Source organism: Artibeus jamaicensis, unplaced genomic scaffold (assembly GCF_021234435.1).
Source record: "Artibeus jamaicensis isolate MK-2021 breed Jamaican fruit bat unplaced genomic scaffold, CSHL_Jam_final contig_1998, whole genome shotgun sequence".
NCBI classification, from domain to species: domain Eukaryota; kingdom Metazoa; phylum Chordata; class Mammalia; order Chiroptera; family Phyllostomidae; genus Artibeus; species Artibeus jamaicensis.
The window spans coordinates 2597429-2623057 of NW_026521407.1; the positions used below are offsets into that span (position 1 = coordinate 2597429).

Sequence of the window (25629 nt, forward strand, 5' to 3'; positions counted from 1 at the left end):
AATGGCTTGTTTTAGAGGAAGAAATAAGCTTCTTAGGGTGAGAATTGTGCTCCAGACTAAGGAAAACCGTAAATGGAACGGAACCCAGCCACCTGAACACTACAAGTCCCAGAAAGCACCGCGGTGGGGGCGGGGCTTGCTGACCAACCTGACGTGTGGGCGGGGTGAGGCGAGAACGGAGCTCACTTGGGGTTTTGGCCCCGCCCCTGTGCCCTGTCCTGTCCTGTCCTGTTGCTGTTGCGCCGCTGCCCGCTGCTGCCCGCGGTGAGTCCCTGGAGTGAAGGAGGGTAACTAGTGGCGGTGGGCCCTCGTGTTCCCCAAGTCGGACTGCCAGTCCTGAGAAAGTACCGTGAGCGGCTAAAGTGCTACCGGTTTCGGTTTCCAGTTCCGTCCCTCTTTCTAGGGAAACAGTAAGTGGGAGTGGCGTCGGAGCCCCCGGATCTCTTTCTGCGGCCTTGAAGGGCTGAGGGACAGTTCCCGCCCCCCTCCCCGAGTAAGGCAGGGCTTCAGTACTTGCAGCCGGGTGGGAGACTTCTTGGGCAGAAGGGATCCCTCTGACGGGAGTGAGGGTCTTGACGCAGCATCACGCCCCTCCGGCGGGCAGAGGTCCCAGTGGTTCCTTAATCCTTGTCCTTGACACTTGGTCGTTTGCTTGGAGGCGGGGCCCTGCCTAGTCACCCTAGGCAACTTACTTTCTCTTTGGGCCTCATTTGCCCTGTCTATATGAGTAGGTTCGATCCCTGAAACCCCTTTCCTTCCGATGGGGCCTCTGTAATTGGAGGAGGTTCTAGGCATCCGAGAAGAAGGAGCCGCTGGAGTGCAGTGACCTGTTTCTTTACAGTCGGTATCCCATAGCCCCTCCCACTGCCACGTTCAGGCCAATTTAGTTTAGGGGCTAATGTTCCCACTCACATTGTAATGTCAACCTCTCCCGGGCGTGTTAACTTTTTCTATCACTTGGATTCTTTGCTCCTGATGCAAGCCCACAAGTGGCCGTGCTTAGGGCTGAGTAGAATAATACAGATGCTATGCAGTTAGTCCTCACTTAACGTTGTCATAGGTTCTATGCCTTTAAGCCAAACGTTGTATAGGCAAGCCAGTTTTTTCAGAAGCTAACTGATAGAGACAAGAGTTAACTTCCTACAATGTCTCATCAACATTAGAACTAAACGCTGAACCAATGGACGTTATTCGAGGATCTGCTGTATATTATAACTTATCTCCTCTGTTGCAAAAATGACTTAAAGTGAAGGACTTTTTACGCCATAGGCCTTTGTAAATAGTGTAGAGCACATGGTTAAGGAATATCCAGGGGACTCCCTTTCACAGGTATTTTCAGAAGGCCTCTACCTGAAACTCTACCCTTCAGCAGATCTGACAGCTGTGGAGTGGAAAGGACGCTGAGAAAGGTGGTCAGTAAGAGTTCCATAGCACTAAGAAGCCGTATTATCTTTCAAGTCAGATAGTACATTTAAGGCTCTTTTAAAAAAATTGACAGTGCTTGTTGATGTAATGCCATACTTCTTTATTTTCTTAGATGGTTAAAATGAACTTTTCTTTTTTTTTTTTTTAATTTTATTTATTTATCTTTAGAGGGGAAGGGAAGGTTAGAGGGAGAGAAACATCAATGTATGGTTGCCTTTCGTGCGTCCCCTGCTGGGAACTGACCTGCAGGGAACCAGCCTGCAACCCAGGCATGTGCCCTGACTGGGAATCGAACCGCGATTGCCTGGTTCGCAGGCCCGTGCTCAATCCACTGAGCTACACCAGCCAGGGCCAAAATGAACTCTTCTAATTCCTTTTACTTAGGATCATCACTGTAGCTAGGAAGTTTCTTAGAGATATTCTAGCCTGATCTGTGCATTTTACTGATGAGGAAACTGAGACCTAAAAGGAGGTAGTGTGTCTTGGCCAAGATCTCAGAGCTTTCTAGTGGCAGAACTAAGACAAGAACCCAGGTGCCTCAGGTCCTGGCCTAGGCCCATTTCCACGACACTCCAAACACGGTCACTCCCCTCGTCACTTCAGAGGTTAGCGTAGTCACCCCTTTTGGGGAAAAAAGTGTAAAATCTCCGTCTAGTAAACTGGAGATTTATTACACAGCATTGAGCCTTTCAGTTTCCGGTTGCCTGGACTGCATGCCCCAGGACTATTTTTCCGTTCTTCCCTAGTACTGCCGGCTCTGGTGGCAAGGGATGTGGGGCAAGGGCCTGCTTAGAACAAGCGGGGCGGCCAATCCAAAGAGCTGTCCATGAGAACTATTGAAAGTCTCCTGGGGCTGTACAATTTTTCTAAGGCACTCTGAAAGATTCTAGGTAAGGAACTATAATGAACTTGGGAAATTTGAGTTACAGCAAGTGGCTTAATGATTTGAGGACCAGTGACTACATGTCTTTGCTTTTCTCCCTATCTCAGGCCACCCACTAATCCATTATATCTATCGCCAGTGTTCTCTAAGGGCATTGCTGGGGAAGCTTCCCTTCCTGGGCCAGAGGGGAGTGGGACTCAAAGTGGTTCATCCACTGCAAATCACTAGTTATGTAGAAAGTTAAGTAAGCAGAAGGATGAACAAATTAGATTAATGTGGGTTTGGGTTTTATTTGTCTTTGTTTTCACTTTTCCCAAATGAAGAATTGATTTGCAGTTTGCTCTCATTTGTGGAAGCCTTTTGTTTTCTTCTGTGAACTAATCCAGAGAAACTACCTATAGTCTTCATTTCTCTTGAAACATGTACCCACTGCTATAAAAGGCTAATGTAAAAAGTTGGAGCCCTGGCTGGCATATGGTGTAGCTCAGTGGATTGAGCGCGGGCCTGCGAACCAAAGGATTGCGGTTGGATTCTCAGTCAGGGCACATGCTTGGGTTGCAGGCCAGTTCCCAGCAGGGAACGCACAAGAGGCAACCATACACTGATATTTCTCTTCCTCTCTCCTTCCCTTCCCCTCTAAAGATAAATAAATAAAATCTTTAAAAAATGTTTTTTAAAAAGTTAGGCACTCTTTTTAAAATTTATTTATTTTTAGACAGAGGGGAAGATAAGGAGAAAGAGGGGGAGAAGCATCAATGTGTGGTTGCCTCTTGCGCACCGCACTCTCTGCTGGGGACCTGGCCTGCAACCCAGGCACGTGCTCTGGTTTGGGAATCGGACCTGTGACCCTTTGATTCACAGGCTGGCACTCAATCCACTAAGCCACACCAGTCAGGACAAAAGTTAGACATTCTTTAAGGGAGAATTCTAGTTATTTCTAATAAAGTTATTTCTTTGTGGTTCAACATACATGAGGAAAAATCTTTAGGAACTCTAAACTGTTTCTGCTAAAAAGCCCATCAGTATAGCCTTCAGACTCACGCAGGGTGAACAGAAGTAGAACTGGCTGTTGTTCCTTTCCTTCAGGAGCACGTAAGAGAATCTGTGCATTCATGGAACGGTTCCGGGAGCCGTATATTAGGCTTGAAAAGCCCATCCACTGAAAATGTGTCAGATTTTCTTAGAAGCCAGGAAGCAGTTCAGGGGACTCATTTTAAAATGAAATACACTGCCTATTTCAATAGGAAATACATTGTATTTAATAGGAAATACATTGCCTATTATTGCCACCTCCTCTGAGGACCCTAATCATTTTGGAAACCGAGCCACAAAAATAAATAAATAAATAAAAGTAACAACGATGTCAGAGTCCAAATAAAAGGCCTGTGACAGTTTGTGGAATCTGCATTCTTTTCCCGTGGTTGATGATTTGTTCTTAAAAATCCCTGTTTGTTCCCCCCCCCCTCACTTCTTATAGGACCAGTCTTTGACTGGCGGGTAGGAGTAAAGAATTGGTGGAATACCATTCCACAATTTCTAGGGCGCCAACTTCATCCCACTGCTTTTTCATGACTCAGTAGCTCTGTGGGCTTCTAAAATTAACTTTTGCACTTGTATTTCCTCTCCCTTCCTTGCCTCTGGGGATAGTGCCAGAATTAGAAGTGGATGGTGGACAGGTTCTGTAGTGGGAAGAGTGGTTTTTAAAGGAGCAGAAGTTGAGGCTTACATCATTCTAATTTTCCTTCCATACCTTCCCCATTCTCCTCCACAGAAAAGTCATTTCTAGATTGCTTTGTCAGGAAGGTAAGTGCCCATTTGCCCCAGGGAATTGTATCACTGCGGGAGAAGAAAGGCTTTAAGGATCACTGACCTTAAAACTCAGTAGATACCTTCCCTCCAGGAAAAGTGCAGTGAGGTGTCCTCACTGGCCCAGCTCAGATTGGCAAGGTTACGCTCTAGGTTTGCCCATGGCCTTTTCTGTGCTCAGCTTGGGAAAGAAGCAGACGAGGGAAGCCACGGCTCTGCTCTGCTCCGCCTGCCTCCTCAGCTGCTTTCCCAGTCTTGGCAGAGAGGAGTTTTTGTTTTAAGAATGAGTGAGTTCCGATTACCCAGAATGCCATTGAGTGCCCTCTCTCGGAGTCCTTCTGGGAAAGTTACAAGATCATTGAAATGAAGAATTTCATGGATTCTCTTACATTTTTTTAAACTTTGCTACATAAATTAACCCATTTATTATTGGCTAGCAATATTTCAAATTGTGGCGCTTCTACTGGTCTTTCAGTTCCTTCGGTCTCCTGATGGCAGACTTTGCTGTGACAGCGGAAGGGGTGTGGTAGGTTCGGCTGCCACCACCAACAGTTTTGGTGCGAGAACCACATGCTTGATCTCCACGGCTCGCCTCTTCATCTTGGTTTTGCCACAGAAGGAACAAGTGTACTTGGCGTGCTGGCTGATCTCAATTTTCTTCACCATTTTCCCGAGGGAGGCACCATAATGGCTGCCATGTTCACCGACGATTCTGACTTTCTTTGTGCATTTAGCCATTTTTCCCAGTCTCTTACATTTTTGATAAGCATGGAATCTAGACTGTTGACTTTTCCTGACAGATGATTAGGTTTTCAGATGGAAGAAAAGAAATAAAGTGTCCACTGGGCTTTGGCTGGTGTGGCTCAGTGGATGGACGCCGGCCTGTGGACTGAAAGATGATCAGTTCAATTCCCAGTCAGGGCACATACCTAAGGCCCCCAGTTGGGGGCGCATGAGAGGCAACTGATAGATGTTTCTCTTCCTCTCTCTAAAAAGTAAATAGAATCTTAAAAAAAAAGAAAGACAGATAAAGTGTCCATTGGCTATACACTCAAGCTTTGGCCTGAGCTCTTCCATGTCACCTTTTTAAAAGATTTATTTATTTATTTATTTATTTATTTATTCTTAGGGAGAGGGGAAGGGAGGGAGAGAGGGGGAGAAACATTGATGTGAGAGAAACATTGAATGGTTGCCTCTCCCACGCACCCCAACCGAGACTGGCCTGAAACCCAAGCATGTGCCCTGACCTAGAATTGAACCTGCGACCTCTCGCAGTGCAGGGCTACACCCAACCCACTGAGCCACAACAGTCAGGGCTCCGTGTCATTGTGGACATTTAGGCTGACCTTGCTTCACTGTCCTTCTGTTCACGAACTAAGGGGTAGATTGTTTTTCTAGTAAGGAGAGAGGCTGACCCGAGCCCCCGTGCCCTGGGCTGCTCTTGTCTCTCACAGGCGCGTCCATCGGCAGAGCAGCGAGCCTGAGTTTGAGTGTGTGGAAGGCGGGTGACGATGGAGTGTGAATTTTATGAGTCCTTGAGGAAATCAAGTCTGTGCCTTTTGTTTTTTTGGCACCATGCCAACTGGAACCAGCTCTGCCAGCTGAACCAGCCATACCAAGAGTTGATATAGCACTTGGAGATCATCATCTCCTCACCCTATTTTGGAAAAGAGAAAGCTGAGAAACAGCAGCTTCTCCAAGGGTATCCAACAAATTAAGAGCAGAACTGAAAAAAAAAAAGAAGAGTTAGACCCACCACCATTCATACCACTGTTTGCCTACAGATCCCCTTCCTTTCTTTTTTGATGAGTTATGTATGTGTCTTATTTATTCATTTATTTGATGAATACACAGTCAGCAATCAATATGGGCGAGGCATTATGTTGTGAAGGAAGAGAACAGGGAGCAAGGTCCTTAGGCTGAGACACGTGCTGAAGTTCCTCTCACCTGGGCGTTCTTCAGATCCATAGCCAAAGGACAGATGAAGTCATTTTACATGCTTGGATTTACATGCTTGCTTAGCATTTAACATGCTCTGTCCAGGCTCAGGACAGAGGGAATGCTGGCCTCAGTATGACTGGAGACCGCCAGGAAGGTAGGGGTCTGCAGGCTGGGAAATTCCCCACCCCACCCCCCAAACATCTCAGAGCTCACACAGGCAGCAGCTTGTCGCGGGCGGAGCAAGCCCTGGCCCAGGCTGTAACGCGATCTCTCTCTTCCCTAGCAAAACTGATCTGAGGTTTGAGGTCGAGGATGTGGTTAAACTGTGTCACAAACCAGAAAGCCAATACATTTTTTTTTTTTGTTACAAATTCAATCCCAAGAATAGATAGTTTAATGCCTCAAAGTCCCTTTCTCTGTGAAAAAAACTGATCTGTGTGGAGTTGGAAGAAGAGGCTTGGTTGCTTAGAGTTCAAAATAAAACCAGGAAATAAGTAGGGTGGGGCAGGGCTGAAAGAGCTACTGCGTGCATGGTTTGGTTTTTTTTAATGGTGCTTATTTTACATTGTGGGTATGTGTGCTTACAATCTTCCAACACCTTCCAACGGCTGGATTTGTAAGGTATCCCACAGTGTTTGCATGCAGACAGCTCCTCCTCCTTCTGCTGTGTAAACAGCTGCAGTACTGTTTTCATTTCCCAGGAAAATTCTGGGTTGAGATCATGAACTCAGTACCTACTAGACCAGGGAGGCATTTGGAAGACAGGGCCTTTACAAGGCAGCAAGTGTCAGGTCTGAACAACTCTAAAGACTTTGCTTCTTTTCTGCATTGTTTGTACCTTCCAAATCATTTCCCATCCTCGATCGCGTTTGATCCGGACCATGACCTAGAGAGTTCACTGTCCCCGTTTTACAGATAGGGATCCAAACTTGCTTGCTGTCCTCCGAACCTGGGCTGCGCTTTTTGTTTCTTTGGTTTTTTGCCTGCTGTTTCATTCCTGGTATTCCCTCCCCCAAACCCACTTGTCAAAATCTTAATCTTCCTTAGGGGATTATCTAGGATTCTACTCACTCCCCGAAGCTTTTCTTTATTTTCCTAATCAGTCACATCTCTCCCTCTTTTGAATCTAAGACGTTTTGCACTTACACTATCCATTTGCCTGTCCCTTGTTTACGTATCTGACTTCTCTGTAGGGTCGGAACCCTATTTGAGGGCAGAGACTGGGCCAAAAGGAAAAAAAAACCCATAAAAATAGTAATAATCACTAACATCTGTATAAAACCTTTTTTTAAAGTTTTTATTTATTTATTTTTAGACAGAGGGGAAGGGAAGGAGAAAGAGAAGGACAGAAACATCAGTGTGTGGTTGCCTCTTGCATGCCCCCCACTGGGGGCCTGGCCTGCAACCCAGGTGTGTGCCCTGACTGGGAATCAAACCAGGGACCCTTAGGTTTGCAGACAGGTGTTCAATCCACTGAGCCACAGCAGCCAGGGCTGTTAAAACCGTTCTCTGTGCAGACTCTGTGCCAATCACTTCTTTCTGTCATTCCACACGTCTCCGTTTTGTGTGAAGTGTCTCCTCCGTCGCGAGTGCTGATTTCAGGACTGGACCCTTTCCATGATTTCCATTCCCAGCTCAGGCTACTTTCCTTCAGGCTGCCTCGCTTACCTAAGGCATTTAGGAGAAGGCGGACAGACCAGCCAGGAGCAGAGAAAAGAAGGGTGTGTGGGGTGGGGGTGCCAGTGGTGCAGAGGTCAAAGACGGTCTCAGAAAACCCTGATCACATGGGACATTATAAACGGCGCAAAGCGAAACCACAAGCAAGTTGTGTGACCTCAGTGCTAGTCAGGCCTTCCTTCTTTTTTTTTTTTTTCTCTCTGGAATGGAATGTTCCCTGAGTGAGAGCCCAGAAATCTCCACCATTTCAGAGAACCCTTTCTGAGCCTTATTTGACCCCATGCCTCCTCCACAGGACCCCACCATGGAGGAGACGCTAGAAGACCCCCCCACATCCGCTGTCTTGCTGGATCACTGTCATTTCTCTCAGGTCATCTTCAACAGCGTGGAGAAGTTCTATGTGCCTGGAGGGGACGTCACATGCTATTACACCCTCACCCAGCATTTCGTCCCCCGTCGGAAGGACTGGATTGGAATCTTTAGAGTGAGTAGTTAACTTAATACCAAGTGACTAGGAACAGAAGTGAGTCTTCATTGCCTTGTGCAATGAGCATTTTGCATATTACATCGGCCGACTTTAAAATCCCGAACTAAACTCCCTAGCACCTCCCCCTTCACGTGCCAACATGTCTGTGGGAGGCAAGCGAAAATGAGGTGGCAAATCATACAATCCCCAACTTTCATTATGTTTGCAAAGACCAAGTGTAAATTTTTTTAAAGTATCCTTTTTTTTTCTTTATTTTTATTTTTAAAGAGAGGGGAAGGGAAGGAGAAAGAGAGGGAGAGAAACATCAGTGTGTGGCTGCCTCTTGCCCACCCCCCACTGGGGGCCTGGCCCAAAACCCAGACATGTGCCCTGACTGGGAGTGGAACCAGTGACCCCATGGTTCGGAAGCCAGCACTCAACCTACTAAGCCACACCAGCCAGGGCAAAAGTATCCTGTTTTGAAATGTCTATCTGTGGCTTGACTGGGATGATTGTTCCCTTACATTATTTGTGTTTAATTTGTTTTAATATGAGTATTACAAATCTGGAAAGGATGTTGAGAAGTTACCTGGTCCAACATCCTTCCTCCAAGAAGGATGGTGAGTAAGTGTGTCTTACTGCTTCGTAAAGATTCCCAGTGACAGCATTGATGATTTCCCTCAGTGGCCTCTTTGGTGGCCAATCCCCCTGTCAGTTCAAGTACGGAAAAGGTACTTTTTTATGGTAGGCAGCTTAGTCGGTTTTTGCCCTCATCTGTGTCTTTCTCTGCCTGTCACACACACCCCATAATGACAAATCTTCCTATTTCCAGAGACAGGAAATAAAGGTCAAACTTAAGCAATTTGCACTGTAGAGTTCCAACGTCCGTGACCTTTGTTCTGACAGCTCGGTATGTCGGTGCGAGTTTGCCCGTGCTGCTCATCCTGCAGTTGGACATCATTCCTCCTGCGCTGTGCATGAGCCGGTGCTTATTTACATCCCTCATTAAGTGGCTTTTTCTTAATTGTTTGAAATTCCAAGCTAATTGATGGAGCCTTGGCGGGGGGTATTTAGAGATAGGGTAGGCAGCCCGAGGGGCAGTGGCAGGCTCACAACAGCTCCGAGACGGCAGGATGTGGAATCGTTGGACTGAAAGATGCTCCGACACGGAACCCCGGCCGCCTACCAGGGTGTGTCCCGTTTTCTGAAGCACACGGTGGCAAAGCTGTGCAGCGGGACCTACTGCCATGGAGCTGTGCCTTCCATGTCCAGCGCTGTAACCTCCAGCCACATGTGGCTACTGAGCACTGACAATGTGGCTGGTGTGGCTGAGCAACTGGCTTATAAATTTAACTTAACTTTAGTCAATTTAAAATTAAATAGCCTCATGTGGCTAGTGGCTAACATATTGGACGGGGCAAGTGTAGATTGCCAAAAAAGAGAATTCAAAAGAGTACGTATTAGAGTTTGTACTGAATCTGTAACATTTTTTGTTATGCTTCCATTTAGCTGAGACTGCACTTAGCAACTTCCAGTGAGGTCTTGCCCCTAGGCCAAATAAGAGTCAAGCTTATTAAAAACAAATGTTTAAAAACATTTAAAAATGCATCTACATTTCTGAGGTATTGCCATACCTCAGTGAAGAAGTGGCTAATCCAAAGAATGGCCTCTAATGTTTATTGTCCACAAAGCTACTGATTTGAACACCTACCCTGAAGCCTAAAAGTTTCAAGACTAATAGAGAAGGGATTGACACTTTTTGAGACTATGCAATACGATAGGTCTTTGATGAGGTCGCGTGTGTGTGCATGTTCATTTAACCCGCACAGCAACCTCCTGAGGCAGGTAGTATCGCCTCTTGCACACAGCTGAGTACAATGAATCTGCTCAGGGGGTGACTTTCCAGAGGTCTCCCAGGGGTACTGGGTAAAGCACGCTTGTTCGACATTTAAACCTCTGCTTCTCCTCTGTTCTGCTGAAGTCCTTTGAACAACAGTTGATAAATTAGGACTAGAAGTTGACTGTGAAGTTTTGTCACTTCTACAGCTTCCCCAGTGATTTTTCAGTGTGTGTGTTTTTTTTAAATCCTCACCCAGGGACATTTTTTCATTACTTTTAGAGAGAGAGGAAGGGAGAGAGAGAAACGTGGATTCAAGAGAGAAGCATCTATTGGTTGCCTCCTGTGTGCACTCGGACCAGGGATCAAACCTGCAACCTAGGCACATGCCCTGAACAGGAATCAAACCCACAACTCCTCAGTTATGGGACAATGCTCCAACCAACTGAGCCACACCAGCCAGGGCCAGTGTGTTTTTAATCATTCTCCTCAATTCCACATCAGCCCTAACACTGGTAGTTTCTGGCACCAAGGAGGCACTCATGAAATTTTTTAAAAAAATTTTAATATCAATGTATGGTTGTTTCTCATGCATCCCCTGCTGGGAACTGGCCTGCAACCCAGGCATGTGCCCTGACTGGGAATCGAACCTCGGTTGTTTGGTTCGCAGGCCCGTGCTCAATCCACCGAGCTACACCAGCCAGGGCTCATGAAATATTTTTGAATGTGCAGTATGCTCCATCTTCTCGCTATAGCAAAAGCCACCACCAATGATCGAGCCCAGGGTGGGTGGGGGTCGGCTCTCCTTCCTTCAGTGTACATAGTACTGTGCTCCATGCTCCCCTTCACCTGGGCGTGCAGATGTTTCCAAGGCTGCAGAGGGGAGATCCCATGGCATGAGAGGCAGGCTGGGACTAGGACCGCTCAGGTGGAGGAGTCAAGGGGACAGAAATCACAGGTGGCTAAAAGTTGTTCCCTGCTCCTAGGCAGCAGTAATTCTTAGGCCTCTCCAGATGATATTTTGGTCACAGTGCATTAAGAAACTCCAGGATGTGAATGAAGACGCCATAAAACTCCTGCTTCCTGCACCACCACGCGCTGCAGTGGCTCTGAGATGCTTACAGCGATGGGGTGTGTGTTAATGAGGCACTAAAACATGCCCTCGTACGTTCCGATGAGCTTTCAGTGTAGCCTTCTCAACCCTACTCTAATTCCGTAATGTATAAAAATGGAATTTATTCTTAGTTTTTTTTCTTCCCACTGGGCTCAGGCAGGGTCAAAATATGGCAATAAATGTAATTTTGCTCCTCATTTGCCAAGTTTCTCCCCTTGAAGACACGACGGCTCCCTTTCTATTCTCTGGTGTGCTCTTACCTTTCAGATCCGACGTGAACTATCTTTTACTCCTCTTCACATTTAGTGAGGATGTTTTCCACTTAGCCAGCTGTCTGCTCGGAGGCATATTTTACTGTGTCTTTATATTTTATGACTTCAGTGCATTCACCACCTAGAAAAAGCCTTTATGATTACATATTGTTGTCATTCTTTGTAGCACCAAAAAGCCTTCATGAAACATGCCTTAGAAAAACACTGAAGAAAAGAAAACTCTATGGACTGGACTCAGTTACCTGGTGCTTCATAATCTAAGAGGCCTCTTACCCCTCCACCCCCAACACTCACATTATTCAAAAAATGCATTTTAAAAAAATGCACTAATGTAACCAGGGTGGTAGAAGTGACCAGTCTGAATTAGACACAGGAGAGGGCAGAGCCGTGGAGAGAGCAAATCCAAAGTGCTTTCTGGATAAGAAGTCCCCAAACCATGGTAAGAGGATTACGGGATCAGGGATCACAATTCTGGAATTTTTTCCTCAACCACTCTCAGTTATGTGTCTGGCCTGGAGATAAAATTTTTGGAGCTTGTCCTGGATGCTGAGTGGCCAGTTTTCATTTCCTTCCAAGACAGGTATTTTGGATGCCGTGCGTGTGCCAATTTTTCTTGTATCAAACCTTTCGCCATAGATGATTGTCATAAGTCAAAAAATAAGATCTGATCCATGGTGGGTGGATCTCATCATAATAAACTCATTCCACTGTCTTTTCAACATGAATAAAAAGTAAGAGCATTTTGAGAAGACATGGCCCAAATAAGGATTTTTTAAAAGATTTTATTTGTTTATTTTTTTAGAGAAGAGAAGAGAGAGAGAAAAAGAGGGAAAGAAACATCAGTGTGTGATTGCCTCTCATGCCCCCCAACTGGGGACCTGGCCTGCAACCCAGGCATGTGCCCTGACTAGGAATCGAACCAGCAACCCTTTCATTCGCAGGCCAGCACTCAACCACTGAGCCACACCAGCCAGGCCCAAATAAGGATTTTTGTCCCTGAGCATTTTCAGATGCTGAATGAGAGCCTCTTGTTGTTGCAGGTGGGATGGAAGACAACCCGTGAGTATTATACCTTCATGTGGGTTACTTTGCCCATGGACCTGAACAGCAAATCGACCAAACAGCAGGAAGTCCAGTTCAAAGGTAAGAAAAGTACCGGCTGGATCAAAGGTGCTGGAGACAGTGAGCCACCAAGACTAATTTATTTCCTTGAGCTTGGGCTTCCTGGAGCAGATAAAAGACTTCCAGGTTTTTAGTGTTCTGACTAGACCTTATTTTGGATTACAAATCTGATTGTATTTTCAGCCTATTACCTGCCCAAGGATGATGAGTACTACCAGTTCTGCTATGTGGATCAGGATGGCGTGGTCCGGGGAGCAAGTATCCCTTTCCAGTTCCGTCCAGAAAATGAGGAGGACATCCTGGTTGTCACCACTCAGGTCTGTGAGCATCTCACCTCCCTCCCTTCCTGCCAGTAAGAGTAACGATGCCAGAGGAAGGGAGAATTTGGGTCAAAAAGCCTTTACTGAATTTCTAGCAGATGCCGTTGAGAAGAATTTACACAATACTCCCTCAAACCCACTCCAGAATGACTTAAGGAACATGAACGAGGATCATCACAGGTGGTTTCTGTCTCTCTTAAAACTGCTGTGACTTAGTGGCATTCGGTTATTTCTGTAATTTTTGTCATCGCCACATCTCATCCCCACAGTTAATTGAGAAGCTCCTTTGAGGAGAGACACACCAAATATTCTGTGTCAGTTCTGACACAGAGCCTGTCATGCATGAGTATTGGACTCACTTACTTACTTTGTTACTTGACAGGGTACCTACTTGCCATCCAGCACAATGGCGGGCACCAGGGATGCAGTGAAGAATTAATTAAAACACTGTCCCTCGGCCTCAGGGAGCTAAGTCCACAAGAGAAACAAGCAGTACTGAATGTTTGCAAGAAGAATCTGCATTCTTCTGTCATTCCCCCTTTCACTTTCCATGGCCTGAATTTGGTTTATCTTTCTTCTCCGTAACGGCAGAGTCAGAGCCGCAGTTCATACAGATGTATCTCCAGTACTATCTTCCTTACATACTGGGAGGCTGCTCCCATTTGGTGTCTACAGGTGCCACTACAGTGAGTGGGGCCAGACCCTCACTATCCCAGACTATGGGAACTTTCTACTAGACGGATTCGAACACCCCCTGAGCTATAAAGGGTCAAATCGGAGTTTATGAAATGCTCTTTCGCAGGGCGAGGTGGAAGAGATTGAGCAGCACAACAATGAGCTTCGCAAAGAAAACCAGGAGCTGAAGGACAGCTGTGTCAGCCTCCAGAAGCAGAACTCAGACCTGCAGGCTGAGCTCCAGAAGAAGCAGGTATGGCTGCTGGTGAAAGGTGAATTCGGAGTGTGGAGATCAGAACCGAATGGTGCCTCTTGGCCAGCAGCATTTCCTGTTTGGCTTGCGATCTCACTCCCTTACACTAATACCTTTGAATAGGCATAGTGTTGAAAGTTTTGTGTGGATTATTTTTTAAACGTCATGACAAACCTTTGGAATATGTGCTATTATTACTCCAATTTTGTAGATGAGTTACGTGAGGCTTAGGGGGCTAAGTAATCTCTTATACGGCTAGTCACTGCCGGAGCCAGGGTTCAGACCCAGGCAGTCTGGCCACTTCCTCCCATTGCCTATTTATAATGTGAAATAATTTGCTTGGATCAGCTAGGACATGACATCAAGAGAAGAGACAGTAATAAAGTCAAGTTGTGGGTTATCCAAACTCTTTGCCACTTGTCTTCAAATCAGGTGGCGAATGAGAGTTGATAATGCCAGGAGCGGAAGTGGAGAGTTTTTCCTAAAGATTATACACTGATTACACTGAGGTCATAGCTTAGAAGTTTCCCAAACACACAGACCTTGGTAATCACCGCCTGTGAAGCCCTTGATCTGCAGGTGAGGAAACCGAGGCCCAGGGGAGAAGGGAAGTTCAGTGATGACACGGGATCAGGACTCACTCCTCTTGACTCCCAGAGTGCTCTGTTCTCTACAGCTCGCTGTCACACGAGTACTTGCATGTGATGTCCTTGTCCTGGGCTGGTGTAGAAGTGTGGGTGGCGGGTCCAGGCTGCAGACCTGGCCTGTCCCAAGCAGGGAGATAACAAACAAAGGCGGCAGTGGTGTAACTCACGGCTTGGCTGTCAAGAACCAGCGTCTGGCCAGGAGCCTTCCAGCCTCCCTGCCAGGTTCTAGCCCAGGAGTCGGAGGGTCTGGGTTCTTGGGTTAGCTTTCCTCCATTCTTGCTACCAGTTATTATAATGACGACAAAAGCCAATATTTGTTACTCACCTACTATGCGCCAGGCACCACAATTAAGCACATTGTGTCACTTGATGCTTACAACAGCCCCACAGCTCACAGAGGTTCAGACACTTGCCCACTGTCACAGTTTGTGGTTTGGCACTGACTGGGATTTGAACTCAGCTATTTTTTATGTTAAAGCCCTGATTTTTAGAGGCAGGGTTATACAATGCTTAGGAACCTGGTCTTTGGAGTCGCACAGGCTGGTTCTCCCACTTACTGTTTGATGAGCCACAAGAAATTTCTTAACATCGCTGATGAGCATCTCAGACGACCTCCCTGGAAAAAGAGGATTGATAATACCTGTGTTTTCAAAGAGATACTAGGACCCAATTCCATAACAGCATTTTTCTCAAGGGTCAAAGGGTGGAGGCAGGTATCGGTGATGAACAGATGGAGAGACGTGGCAGGGTGTGTACGTAAAATGGCATTGCGCTCGGGTTAAAAGGGAAGGAAACGCCGACACGCGGTACAACACGGTGCCCGGGGAAGGGCTCAGACATGGAGAGGTAGACACCGTGTGGTCCCACTGACATGAGGTGTGGAGAGTCGTCGGCTTCACAGAAACAGAAAGTAGAGTGGGGCTTGCCAGGAACTGGGGGGAGGGGGAAGTGGGAGTTAGCGTTCAGCGGGCCCAGAGCTTCAGTTCTGCACAGTGAAGAGAGTCCTGCGGGTGGGCGTGGTGGGGGCTGGGCCGCAGTGTGGGAGTGCTCGGTGCCCCTGAGCCGAGCGCTCAAACCGGTTGAGACAGCACATTTGGTGTTATGTGTATTTGACTGCGATTTTTAAAACAGAAAAAAAAGATTTTTTAAAAAGTCTATAACCCCAAACTTATTAAATCTTGAGGCTAAAAGCAGATAGTTGTGATTTACATATAAGAATTGGTTCAGTTTAAGCCCTGGCTGGTGTGGCTCAATGGACTGAGCACTGGCCTGTGAACCAAAGGGTCACTGGCTTGATTCCTGCTCAGGGCACGTGCCTGGGTTGCGGGCCAGGTCCCCAGTGGGAGGACACGTGAGAGGCAACCACACACTGATGTTTCTCTCCCTCTCTTTCTCCTCCCCTTCCCCTCTCTGAAATAAATAAATACAATCTTAAAAAAAATAGAATTGATTCAGTTCAGAATGAAATTGGGAAAGAGAAACAAATGTGTAGGATGAACACGGGGGCCACTGGTCGCATGCGACACGTGGATGCTAAAGCGTAGAATACACACCAGCCTTTGAAGACTTAGTCTGAAAAGATGTGAGATTTGTTATTGCTCACACGTTGAACCAGTATTTTATTTTACTTTGTAAAGAATTTTATTTATTTATTCTTAGAGAAAGGGGACGGGAGGGAGAGAGAGGGAGAGAAACATGGATCGGTTGCCTCTCCTACGCGAACCCGCAACCCAGGCACGTGCCCTGACCGAGAAGCCAGCAGGCAGCCTTTCACCTCGTGGAACGGCGCCCAGCCCACGGAGCCTCACCGGTCAGGGCTGCAACAGGGCTTGAGACCTATCGCACTACGTATACCATTGGAAAATGAACTTCCTGTTTTCTTTTTACTTTTTTTGATGTGGCTACTACCATTTTTTTATTACCTGTGTGGCATTCTGAAATTATTGGACGGCACATTTCTAGGAGAAAAGCAACTTTATTTTATCCAGTGCTGTTCCTGCAATGCCGGAACAGTGTCTGGTGTGTAACAGGTGCTCATCAAATGCTCACTTAACAAATTAGTGGGCAATTGGTGCTCCAGTGGAAGAAGGACTTAGGTAGATACATTTTTTGTATGGACAGAACATATTAAGAATATTTGAATATGGAAACCCCTTTAGATGGATAGTTTATTCACTGTTGTGTCATGCTATGCCTGACATGTAACATGTAATACATGCTCAATAAATATCGCTGTGTGTTGGCTCCTTGAGACACTAAAACTGTCTTAGAAATGATCTGTCCCTTTGACGTTTCCATCTACAGGAGGAACTAGAAACCTTAAAGAGCATCAACGAGGAGCTGGAACGGAAAGCAAAGGAGCAGCAGGACAGTTGGGAGACAGAGGTGCTTCGGTGAGTACGACCCTGGGCTGGGAGGAGCCACCGGAGTAGCGGCACCCACAGGGAGGGTCCAGTTAGATTTCCAGACTTTGTTAGACTACAGTCGTCCTGTTACGACGTTGATCGGTGTGGTTCTCCCCTTTGGGCCATGAGCTCTTTGATTCTAGGCTTGAGAATTAGTGTCAGAATGGTCAGGAGAAATGACCCAAATTCAAGTATTAACACCAGGTATTGAATACCTGCGCTCCAAGGTCAGGAGGCCAAAACAGGATTGAAGAAGAAACGAGTGAATATTCAAATAAGTCTGCAAGCTTAGGGCCTTAAGTCACGTCAGGCCTGGGGCAGCCAGCTGGCATCGGCATGTACTTCACATAGTCGTCTCTGCATCCGCAGACTGAAAGAACAAAACCAGGAGATGTCCTCCGAAAATGAGAAGATGCGAGTCAGAGCGGATCAGCTTCAGGTAGGTAATGGCAGACCTTTCCGGGTGCACTCCCTGAGTCTTGCCGCCACTCCTGTCTGGCGGCCCAGGAAGATCCATTTCATTGTAGTGAATGCCTAACAGTATACCTTTCAAAGCATCAGACTAAAGTTTCAGAGTATGTGTTTTCTATTCTTGACCCTCCCGCACTTGTTTTTAATAGTCCCAGTCCACAGGAACTGAATAATTTTTTAGTTTATATTTATCATGAGCTCCTAAGATGGATGACTGTCATCTATACCAGTGGTTGTCAAACATTTTTCTTTAAACTACAAAGTCCTTTAAAGCAAAATCTAGAATGTAAAGCAAATAGCAGAACTCCCCTGTTTTTAGGAAGCTGTGCCTTAGAGAAGGGCTTTAAGGAGCAAGATGTTGAATTTTATTCAGTTGCATGTTCGATTCTCAGGGTGCAGGGTACAGCTGAAGAGTGAAGTCCCAAGGGTTATTTAGCCGTCAGGGGTTGTCACGGAACACACGTTCCTTCATGTCACTGCACACTAAAAAGCGTTGTTCCTGCTTAATTTTTCCTGCTTAATTTTTCCTCTTTTGCACCTCAGTTTTATTCACTATTTTTGCTGTAGGAGCAGCTGTCCACTCAAGAGAAAGAAATGGAGAAGCTTGTCCAGGGAGAGAAAGATAACACAAAGCAGCTGAAGCATCTGCAAAGGGAAAACAGCCAGCTTTCTCTCAGTTTGACGGAGCAGGTAGAGTCATGACAGAAAATAACATTTTCCGGCATTTAGGAGAAAATATATACATTGTTCCTTCTTTGGTCTCTTGTGTACCTGGGTGTCACTGGCTCTGGAAAGGTCTCGGAGAAGCCATCTGAAATGATGCATCTCGTGGCCATTCTAGGAAACTAGTAAGAGAAGACCGGCTTCTCTGTCTGCATCCTACTTGCTCGGTAGCTGGGCGGGCCCTTGCCCGGTGCTTGCCTGCCTGCATGTCTGTGTGTGTGTTTCTAACGGTGGTCCTGTCTTTGTGCAGAGGGAGCATCTGAAGAAGCTTGAGCAGACCGTGACTGAGCTGAAGCAGAAAGAAGCTACTACAGCGAAGAAACAGCAGGAGCTAACGGCATGTCTGTCTTTGTGGGGCTTTATGGGAGGAGCCGACAGAAAGGAAGGGGTGGGGTCCATACTCAGGTGATGGACAGGTTAACTAAGACAGACGGGAATAGCCCTTTCCTCGGGACATGTTTGCATTCTACCCAGAAGGGCAGAGAATTCGCTATGTTCAAAATGTTCAGGAAAGGCAGGTATTTCTGATGTGTGATGAGTGATAAAGGAATATTGGAAGTTAAACCTCGTGACAGGCCGTAGTAAATGCAGCCTTGGGCGGTGTCCCCTCCAGAAAGAGTTGCCGTGCGGCCGCACAAGTGACCCCCAGACGGCCTCGCTCTACGACTGGAAAATATTTCAGCTGTCAAAACAAAATTTGTTGTAATTAATATAATATTAGCAGTTATCATCATTATAAATTATTCTGAGCTACAGTAAAATGGGAATGATAGCCTAATTGCCTAATAATTTTCTGAAATATATTGCTGGAAAAGAGGAGTCCTGGGGACGGCAGGTGCCTGGGAGCCCGTCTTCTGAGCGGATGTAAGCGTGTAAGAAATGTGTCACGTGTGCATCGCTCATTCATTCAGTCGCTGTCCCATGAATCACGGAGCACCTGCCGTGTGGAAGATACTGCGCATTTTGGCCTGGTATAACATGAGTAGAAAGTGGTATCATATGGGAAAGTTCGAAGATCACCAGTTCACAGGTTAAGTTCCGTCCACAGAAATGTTTTATTTGGCCTCGATGGTGCTTTTTAAAAACTTGAATCAATTACCTATACTTAAAAATGGGAATGTTTCCCATAAAAAATTGTATCCCAGGCTCTGTTGAAAAATCGAAGACGCGAGCCCAGGCCTAGAGCCAAGCAGCTGCCGCGCCCCTTAATGAGTCATGTGCCCTCCATTTGGCTGCGGCTTCGCTGTTTCACTGCGTTCCACTCCTTCATTTAGTTACATTCCTTGCCCGGCCCCTGCCGATAGACACATTTGAGTTTGTGACCTCTACTGTAGCAAAGAAATTACTGTTTTAAACAATCTAGAGCCATTGGAAGGCTTGCACTGTCTTGTGGCAGGTATGGGTTTCCTTGGAAGTATTTTCATGGAGCATTTTTGCAAGACCCAGGGGCTCCCCAGCGGATGGCAGTTCTTTATTCCTCATGCACCCAAAAGGCCCCTATGAGGACTATGTATCTCATACTTCAGGAGCCTGGGAACCAAAAAAAACAGCAGTGGATTAGCAGTTAGTACAAGAGGTGGGCCCCCGGAACATTCATCTTGGGTTGGGGGCGGGGGAGAGGTGGGCCGCCCAAAGGCAAAGGTAGAGGCCGGGAAAGCTGTTTCTTAGAGAGGTACAAAGGGTGTCAGCAACTCCACAAACAGATCAGGCGATTCAGGGCTGCCGCCCTGGTAGGTGACGGAGGTAAGGGGCCCAGGAAGCAAGGGGTGTGAAGGTTTGTGGCCCAGAGGATTGCACACCCTTGTAAAGGAGAGACATTTATCTTCCTGCTAAAAAGAGGAGGGATGGAGTGTGTGGCCAGAAACCGGCCCGAGAATCCCCAGAAATACAGACCCCAGCTCAGCCGTGACTCAGGGAAGGTTCTCGTAACCGGTGAGCAGGTTTCCGCACACATTCAGAGAGCCCTTTTTCATTTCTGCCTTTTGAGGAAGCGAGGCAGGACCAGAAGAACCCACGGGAGCCTGCAGTCAGCCCAGCCCCATCCTGGGACGGCCCCTCTCGCATGACTGCCCCAGGGCCAGCTAGAAGTGCACAGCAGTTTGGGCTCCGAGTTCAAATAAAAAATCTTTGGTGGCGGGGGCACAGCTGACGGGATTAAGCTTACGTGTTTTTGTGAGGTACCCGAATGTGGACACGTGTAGGAAAGAGATGGGAAGCTCTGAGGCATGCCTGAGAGCTCTGGGTTCATGAAACCAGCCAGGTCGACCCATCACACGGGGACGTTCAAGGTCCCAGTCTGGGTTCCTGGTAGCCTCGGATAAATTCCTTCCAGGGTTCTTTTCTTCCTCTCTGTGACTTCTGTCCTCACACCCGAGAGGGAGTCAGGCCACCCTAACCCTAAGTGCTTCAGGCTCATTGACTGAGAGGTTTGCTCACGACGAACTGTTTCCATGGTTGGGTTAAGCAAGGCTCCATTTATCCCTAACGATGGTAACTCAGTCTTGAGGTTTTCCCCGAGCTTACTTCTCTCTTTGGTCACTTACACACGTACCCTCCCAGCTAAACCAGAGGAAACCAGCATCAGCCCAGGCCTCAGGCACTTCGTCAAGCCTCTTTCCTGTTAGTCAGCGTCCCCGCCTAGTGCCCCCCTCCCCACCCCAGTCCCCTCCTTCCCCACCTCAGCCCCGACACTTCAGAAAGCTATAGCTCCTGCCATCTCCTTGCTTCATCCCACCTTGGACCCAGATTTCCATATGTGATCCTAATCTTACCTTTTTAAATTATTGACAGGACCAGAACTTCGACCTGTCAAGAAGACTGAGTGAAAACAAGATTATATATAATGTTCTGCAGAAAGAGAAAGAGAGAATGGAAAGAGAAAATGATGTAAGTATGTAAATGAGAGTAGAAAACCCCAAGATTTTAAGGGGAAAGAGTGGAGTGACCCAGAGGTGTGCTGATAAGTTAAAAAGTTACATGAAAGAGTCCCACCCTGACTGGTGGGGCTCAGCTGGTTGAGCGACATCCTGCAAAGCGAAAGGTCGCGGGTTCAGTGCCCAGTCGGGGCACATGGCTGGGCTGCAGGTTCAGTCCCCGGTCGGGGCATGTATGAGAGGCAACTGGTAGATGTTTCTCTCTGACATCAATGTTTCTCCCCCTCTCTTCTTCCCTTCCCCTGTCTCTAAAAATAAATACATTCTTTTAAAAAATAAAAGCACCCCTTCCGGGACAGTGGCGGAGGCAGTTGCTCCTGAAGAAAGTAAATTCAGTCTGGTTTCCTAAATCACCACAATAAACTTACTGGGCGCAGCGATACTCAACCTGAAAGGAACTGCTCTGGTGAAGATCTCACTCCCCATTTCCAGTTTTATCTTCACCGTTACTGTCAATGCTGTCTTTGGAGGGAAATACATACCTGACGTCACGTTCATGCCAGCTGAGGAACCCCTTTCCTTCCGTGCAAACTCCTTTTCTCTCTGCTGCCAAACCAGGAGCAGACGTGGTGGGCTGGACCGGTGCCGGCCGGTGGTCGGCTCCGATGGTGCGGTGCATTCATCCGTGCACTTGTCAGTGTGTTCATTCATCCAACCGACAGTTATTTTCTGCTGGGTTCAACACAAGTTAGGGCTGGCCCATTGATCAAGGACGAGGGCAGCAAACACAGCACTTGAAGTCACCCGCATGCCCTCACCCAGCACTGAAGAGAGGGAGCCCGTGCGTTCTGGCTGCTCCCGGCTCTACCCCTCCGCCAGCTCCCCACCTCTGCCCTCTCTGTACCTGTCCTGGGCCGTGCCTCCGAGCGATTATTTCTGCTTTTGATTTTACTGTTCATGCCATTGTGTTTCAATAGGCATTTGGGGTCTGCTTCTGGCCCTGTCATTCTCAACCTCTTGCGTTAGATAAGTATACCTGGGCTTGAAATCCTCATTTTCCTGAGATAGTCTGATGGGGTCAGGTCGGGGTAGGGAGTGTGCACACAATTTACCACAAGAAGGAAAAGATCTGATATTTGGAAGCTTTGTTAAGACCTATAGTAAAGCCTTCTTAAGATGTAAGCCCTGCCTGGTGCGGCTCAGTGCATTGAGCCCCGTACTGCGAACCGAAAGGTCCTCAGTTCAATTCCTGCTCAGGGCACATGCCTGGGTTGCAGGCCAGGTCCCCACTAGGGGACACATGAAAGGCAACCACACATTGATGTTTCTCTCCCTCCCTTCCTCCCTCCCTTCTCCTCTCTCTAAAAAAATAAATAAATAAGGTCTTTTTAAAAAAGGACGTTCAGGGGCAGTTTACTAATTTTATTTTCTTAAAGAACTTTCGGTGCTGTCTGCCCCCGTGTAGCTTGTTCTCCCTCATTCTTTCTCTCATCCTCTCCCTCCCTGCCTGCCTTCCTCCATTTCACTCTTTCTGTCTGTGTATCCATTGGAGGGATAAGATGTAAAGAAGGGAAATTATATCAGATGAATATTTACATCGTGTAAGAAAACTGTTCTACCAAGGAGACTTTTAAAAAGAAGCATTTTGCTCCCAATAGCATACAATAATTTCATTCTTAGCATAGCTTCTGCCAGCCTCGTATATCCACCCAGTTTTTTGTACCTCCTGCAGTTGGTATGTATTCAGAGATTTTAAGTTCTTTTTTACATTAATCCAAACAAAATGTGGTAGGCACTTAAATCCGTATGGTAAGAACTCAGCTCTTCATAGTACGGAGGCTGCTACTTCCCCTTTTGGAGAATCCTGCCTCATCATCCCCTGGACTCCCAGCACCACGCTGGGAATTCAGAACCACCTGTAATGGGCGCCCTTGGCCAGTTCATTGGGGCCGCTCTCGGCCGTCCTTCAACATGTCGCTATGAATCTTCTGTCCTTAGCATTTGAAGAGTGAGAACAGCAGACTGATGAGCTACATGGGTCTGGATTTTGACTCTCTGCCATGCCAAGGGCCTGCTTCGGATCCAGGAAGTGCCGGACAGAACCCGGGGCTGGTCTACGGGAACCCCTACGCTGGTGAGACAGCTTTGCCGTTGGAGCTGAAAGACCCCTGCCTGCATCCCTGTCCCCCACTAAATTTTGTTTGTGTCTCAGATGCTAATTAAGACCAATCTCATTGTTAAGACTTGCTGGGCAGAAGCTGAGAACCCAGTAGAAAGATTGCCGGGCGAGAAGTGTTAATTGAGAAATAAATCTAAATCCAGAAGACGCAAATCAGATCGCTCGCCTCGAGGCGGCAGACACAAATTGAGTCCCGTGGCTATGTTCCAGATACATAAATCAGAGAAATGTCTCTGTGTAGAAGATACACACAGAAAAAGCTGAGGAAGCTAATTAAGGTTTGGGAACGGAAGCCCGAGAGGCGGGTAAATGCCACCCAGGAATGGGCAGTCACAGCAGCCACCGACGGCCTGGCCGAGGGTGGCAGGAGTGTGCTGCACAGACTCGGGTGGGTTGGGGTTCTTGTCACTCGAGGAGCGGGGGTCACGTGTCCTTGCCTAACAGGGAACTTTACTCTCTTGTCTTCGAAAGTGATGTGAGACCTCATCTGCTTTTTTCAGACAGGTTAAGCCTGTCGTGCTTTCTCAGGGGCCGCCATCAGGTCTTCGCGACAGGCAGGGGTCCAAGTTTATTTTGTGTTTTAAAAATATTTGTAAACACTTCATTTAAAAAAAACAGCCATGTGGATGCAGTCTTAAAATATATTCTCAGACTGTTTCTGGGTTAGAGTATTACTGTTTTTATTAAAATCTCCTTTTCCACCCACTAAATAGGTTTATTATGTAATATATAAGGCTAGTGTATATTACGTATACCCCTTTATGTGATATGCACTAAAAAGCCCACCGCTGTATTTTTTCCTTTTTTTCCCTTGTCCCTGACCTAGATCCCCTCTTTCAAAAGTAGATGGTTTATCAAAGAGATAAAGGGTCTGCCCTGGTTGGTGTAGCTCAGTGAATTGAGCATTGGCCTGGGAACCAGAGGATTGAGGTTCGATTCCCAGTCAGGGCACATACATGCCTGGGTTGTAGGCCAGTTCCTAGCAGGGGATGAACAAGAGGCAACCATACATTTATATTTCTCTCCCTCTTTCCTTCCCTTCCCCTCTAAATAAGTAAAAAAAAAAAATGTTTAATTTAAAAAGAAAGATAAAGGGCCAAAAGCAGTGGGTGAAAGGGAACAACGAGGGTACAGAAAACAACTGTTAGAACACACGTGGAGATCTAAGAATGCTCTTTTTTCATTGAATGAAATCTCTTTTTTTATTACCTTCAGGCATCCAGGAAAGTTCTGCCTCTAGCCTGGTAAGTATTTTGAGTGACTGCTGCAAACCCTTGAGAAATTTGCCCTTGCTGCTCCAGTTCCCAGGAGACCCGCAGGGCTCATGGTGATGACTCCAGCAGTCGGCGGGCCCAGGGTGTTCAGGGCCTGGTGCCGAGTGCCCTGGCTGAGCTGGGCACAGGGAACCGTTCCTCCAGCAGCGCTCTGCTCACCATCTCCCTCGTGAGCTGAGTTTAGCGGCAGAATCAAGAGGAGATGTGAACCGGGCAGCTGACCGAACGAGGGACAGCCAGTGCCCCTTCCAGGCTGAAAGCTGTTTGACTGCTTCAGCAGCATTAGGTTCTTTCAGTCCTGAGGTTAGAGGTAGCCCTAGTGAGTCTCCCCAAAGATGAATTTGTTTGTTCGTCCTCTGTGCCTGGAGGACCTGCCAAGTGTAAGCATCATGCTGGATGCTGAGGACGTAGTGGAAAATCAGATAGAGACGGGCTCCGCCCCACGCAGCCTGCATCTTTCCTGACCTCTTTTGTTCTTCCTCCCAGCTCTCCAGTAAGAAATGCCCCACCTGCAAACCAGACTTTACTGGTGACATTTGTGACCACATCTTGGAGCAGCAGCTTGTTCAGACCCTTTATTGTCCAATTTGTGACAAGAGCTTCTCAGCAACAGAAACGCAAATCTTTGAAGACCATATGTTCTGCCACAGTCTATAAGTGCCCCAGCCTCTTGGATCCACGCTGTACATAGATTTTATAGAGTAAAATCTGTAGCTTCTACTATGACTTATGACAGAAGATCCTGCCTAACCTGAAAATATTAGGGATTTATTTAGTCCTGCTGCCCAAAAGGTAGAATCATTTGAATAATCTAACGGGTAGTGTTAAGGGCTGGTACTTCCATCCACGCTGGTTACCACCTTTCGAATCACATGCTCCTGGTTGTATCAGCTTGTCACCTACGATGCCCATTCCTCCGATGGTCTCCAGTGCACGGGCCCTGGGATGCGCGCCACCTGGCTGTTCCCAGCAGGCCTGACTCTGATCCTATGTGGTTAGTTTTCCAAGTTGTCCCACAGCCACTCAAGGTGAGGCCCTGAGTATATTTGTACTCAGTCCTCAGTCCTGCCCTTGGGGCTGGAGGTTGACCAGAAGTTGAAAATTTCTTCCTCCTCTCCCTCAGGCCTCTTTCTCCCCCAATGGCATTAGACTGGCAAAAACGAAAACCCGGCACGGCAGAGAATCAGGCATCCAATTTGGATACCAACGGTTTCTCATCTTGATTTCTCAGCTGCTAATAAAAAAGCCTCTTTTTCTTGAACCATA

The 25629-nt window shown here is 47.1% G+C and overlaps 1 protein-coding gene and 1 pseudogene across 2 annotated transcripts; one reads left to right on the forward strand and one right to left on the reverse strand.

Moving 5' to 3' along the window:
* The first annotated feature begins 158 nt into the window (after positions 1-158).
* Positions 159-25629, forward strand: CALCOCO2 (calcium binding and coiled-coil domain 2). 2 transcript variants are annotated; one of them, XM_053656986.1, is made up of 13 exons: positions 159-264; positions 8028-8216; positions 12462-12564; positions 12727-12860; positions 13666-13791; positions 16743-16831; positions 17213-17282; positions 17882-18004; positions 18288-18374; positions 20828-20923; positions 22909-23044; positions 24305-24333; positions 24850-25629. In XM_053656986.1, the coding sequence occupies exons 2-13, from the start codon at positions 8037-8039 to the stop codon at positions 25018-25020; spliced, it is 1344 nt and encodes a 447-aa protein (XP_053512961.1). In that variant the 5' UTR covers positions 159-264; positions 8028-8036; the 3' UTR covers positions 25021-25629. The 2 variants fall into 2 exon arrangements, with proteins under 2 accessions (XP_053512961.1, XP_053512968.1); XM_053656993.1 differs by lacking the exon at positions 159-264 and adding an exon at positions 271-410.
* On the reverse strand, positions 4575-4852 carry LOC119052601 (60S ribosomal protein L37a-like; annotated as a pseudogene).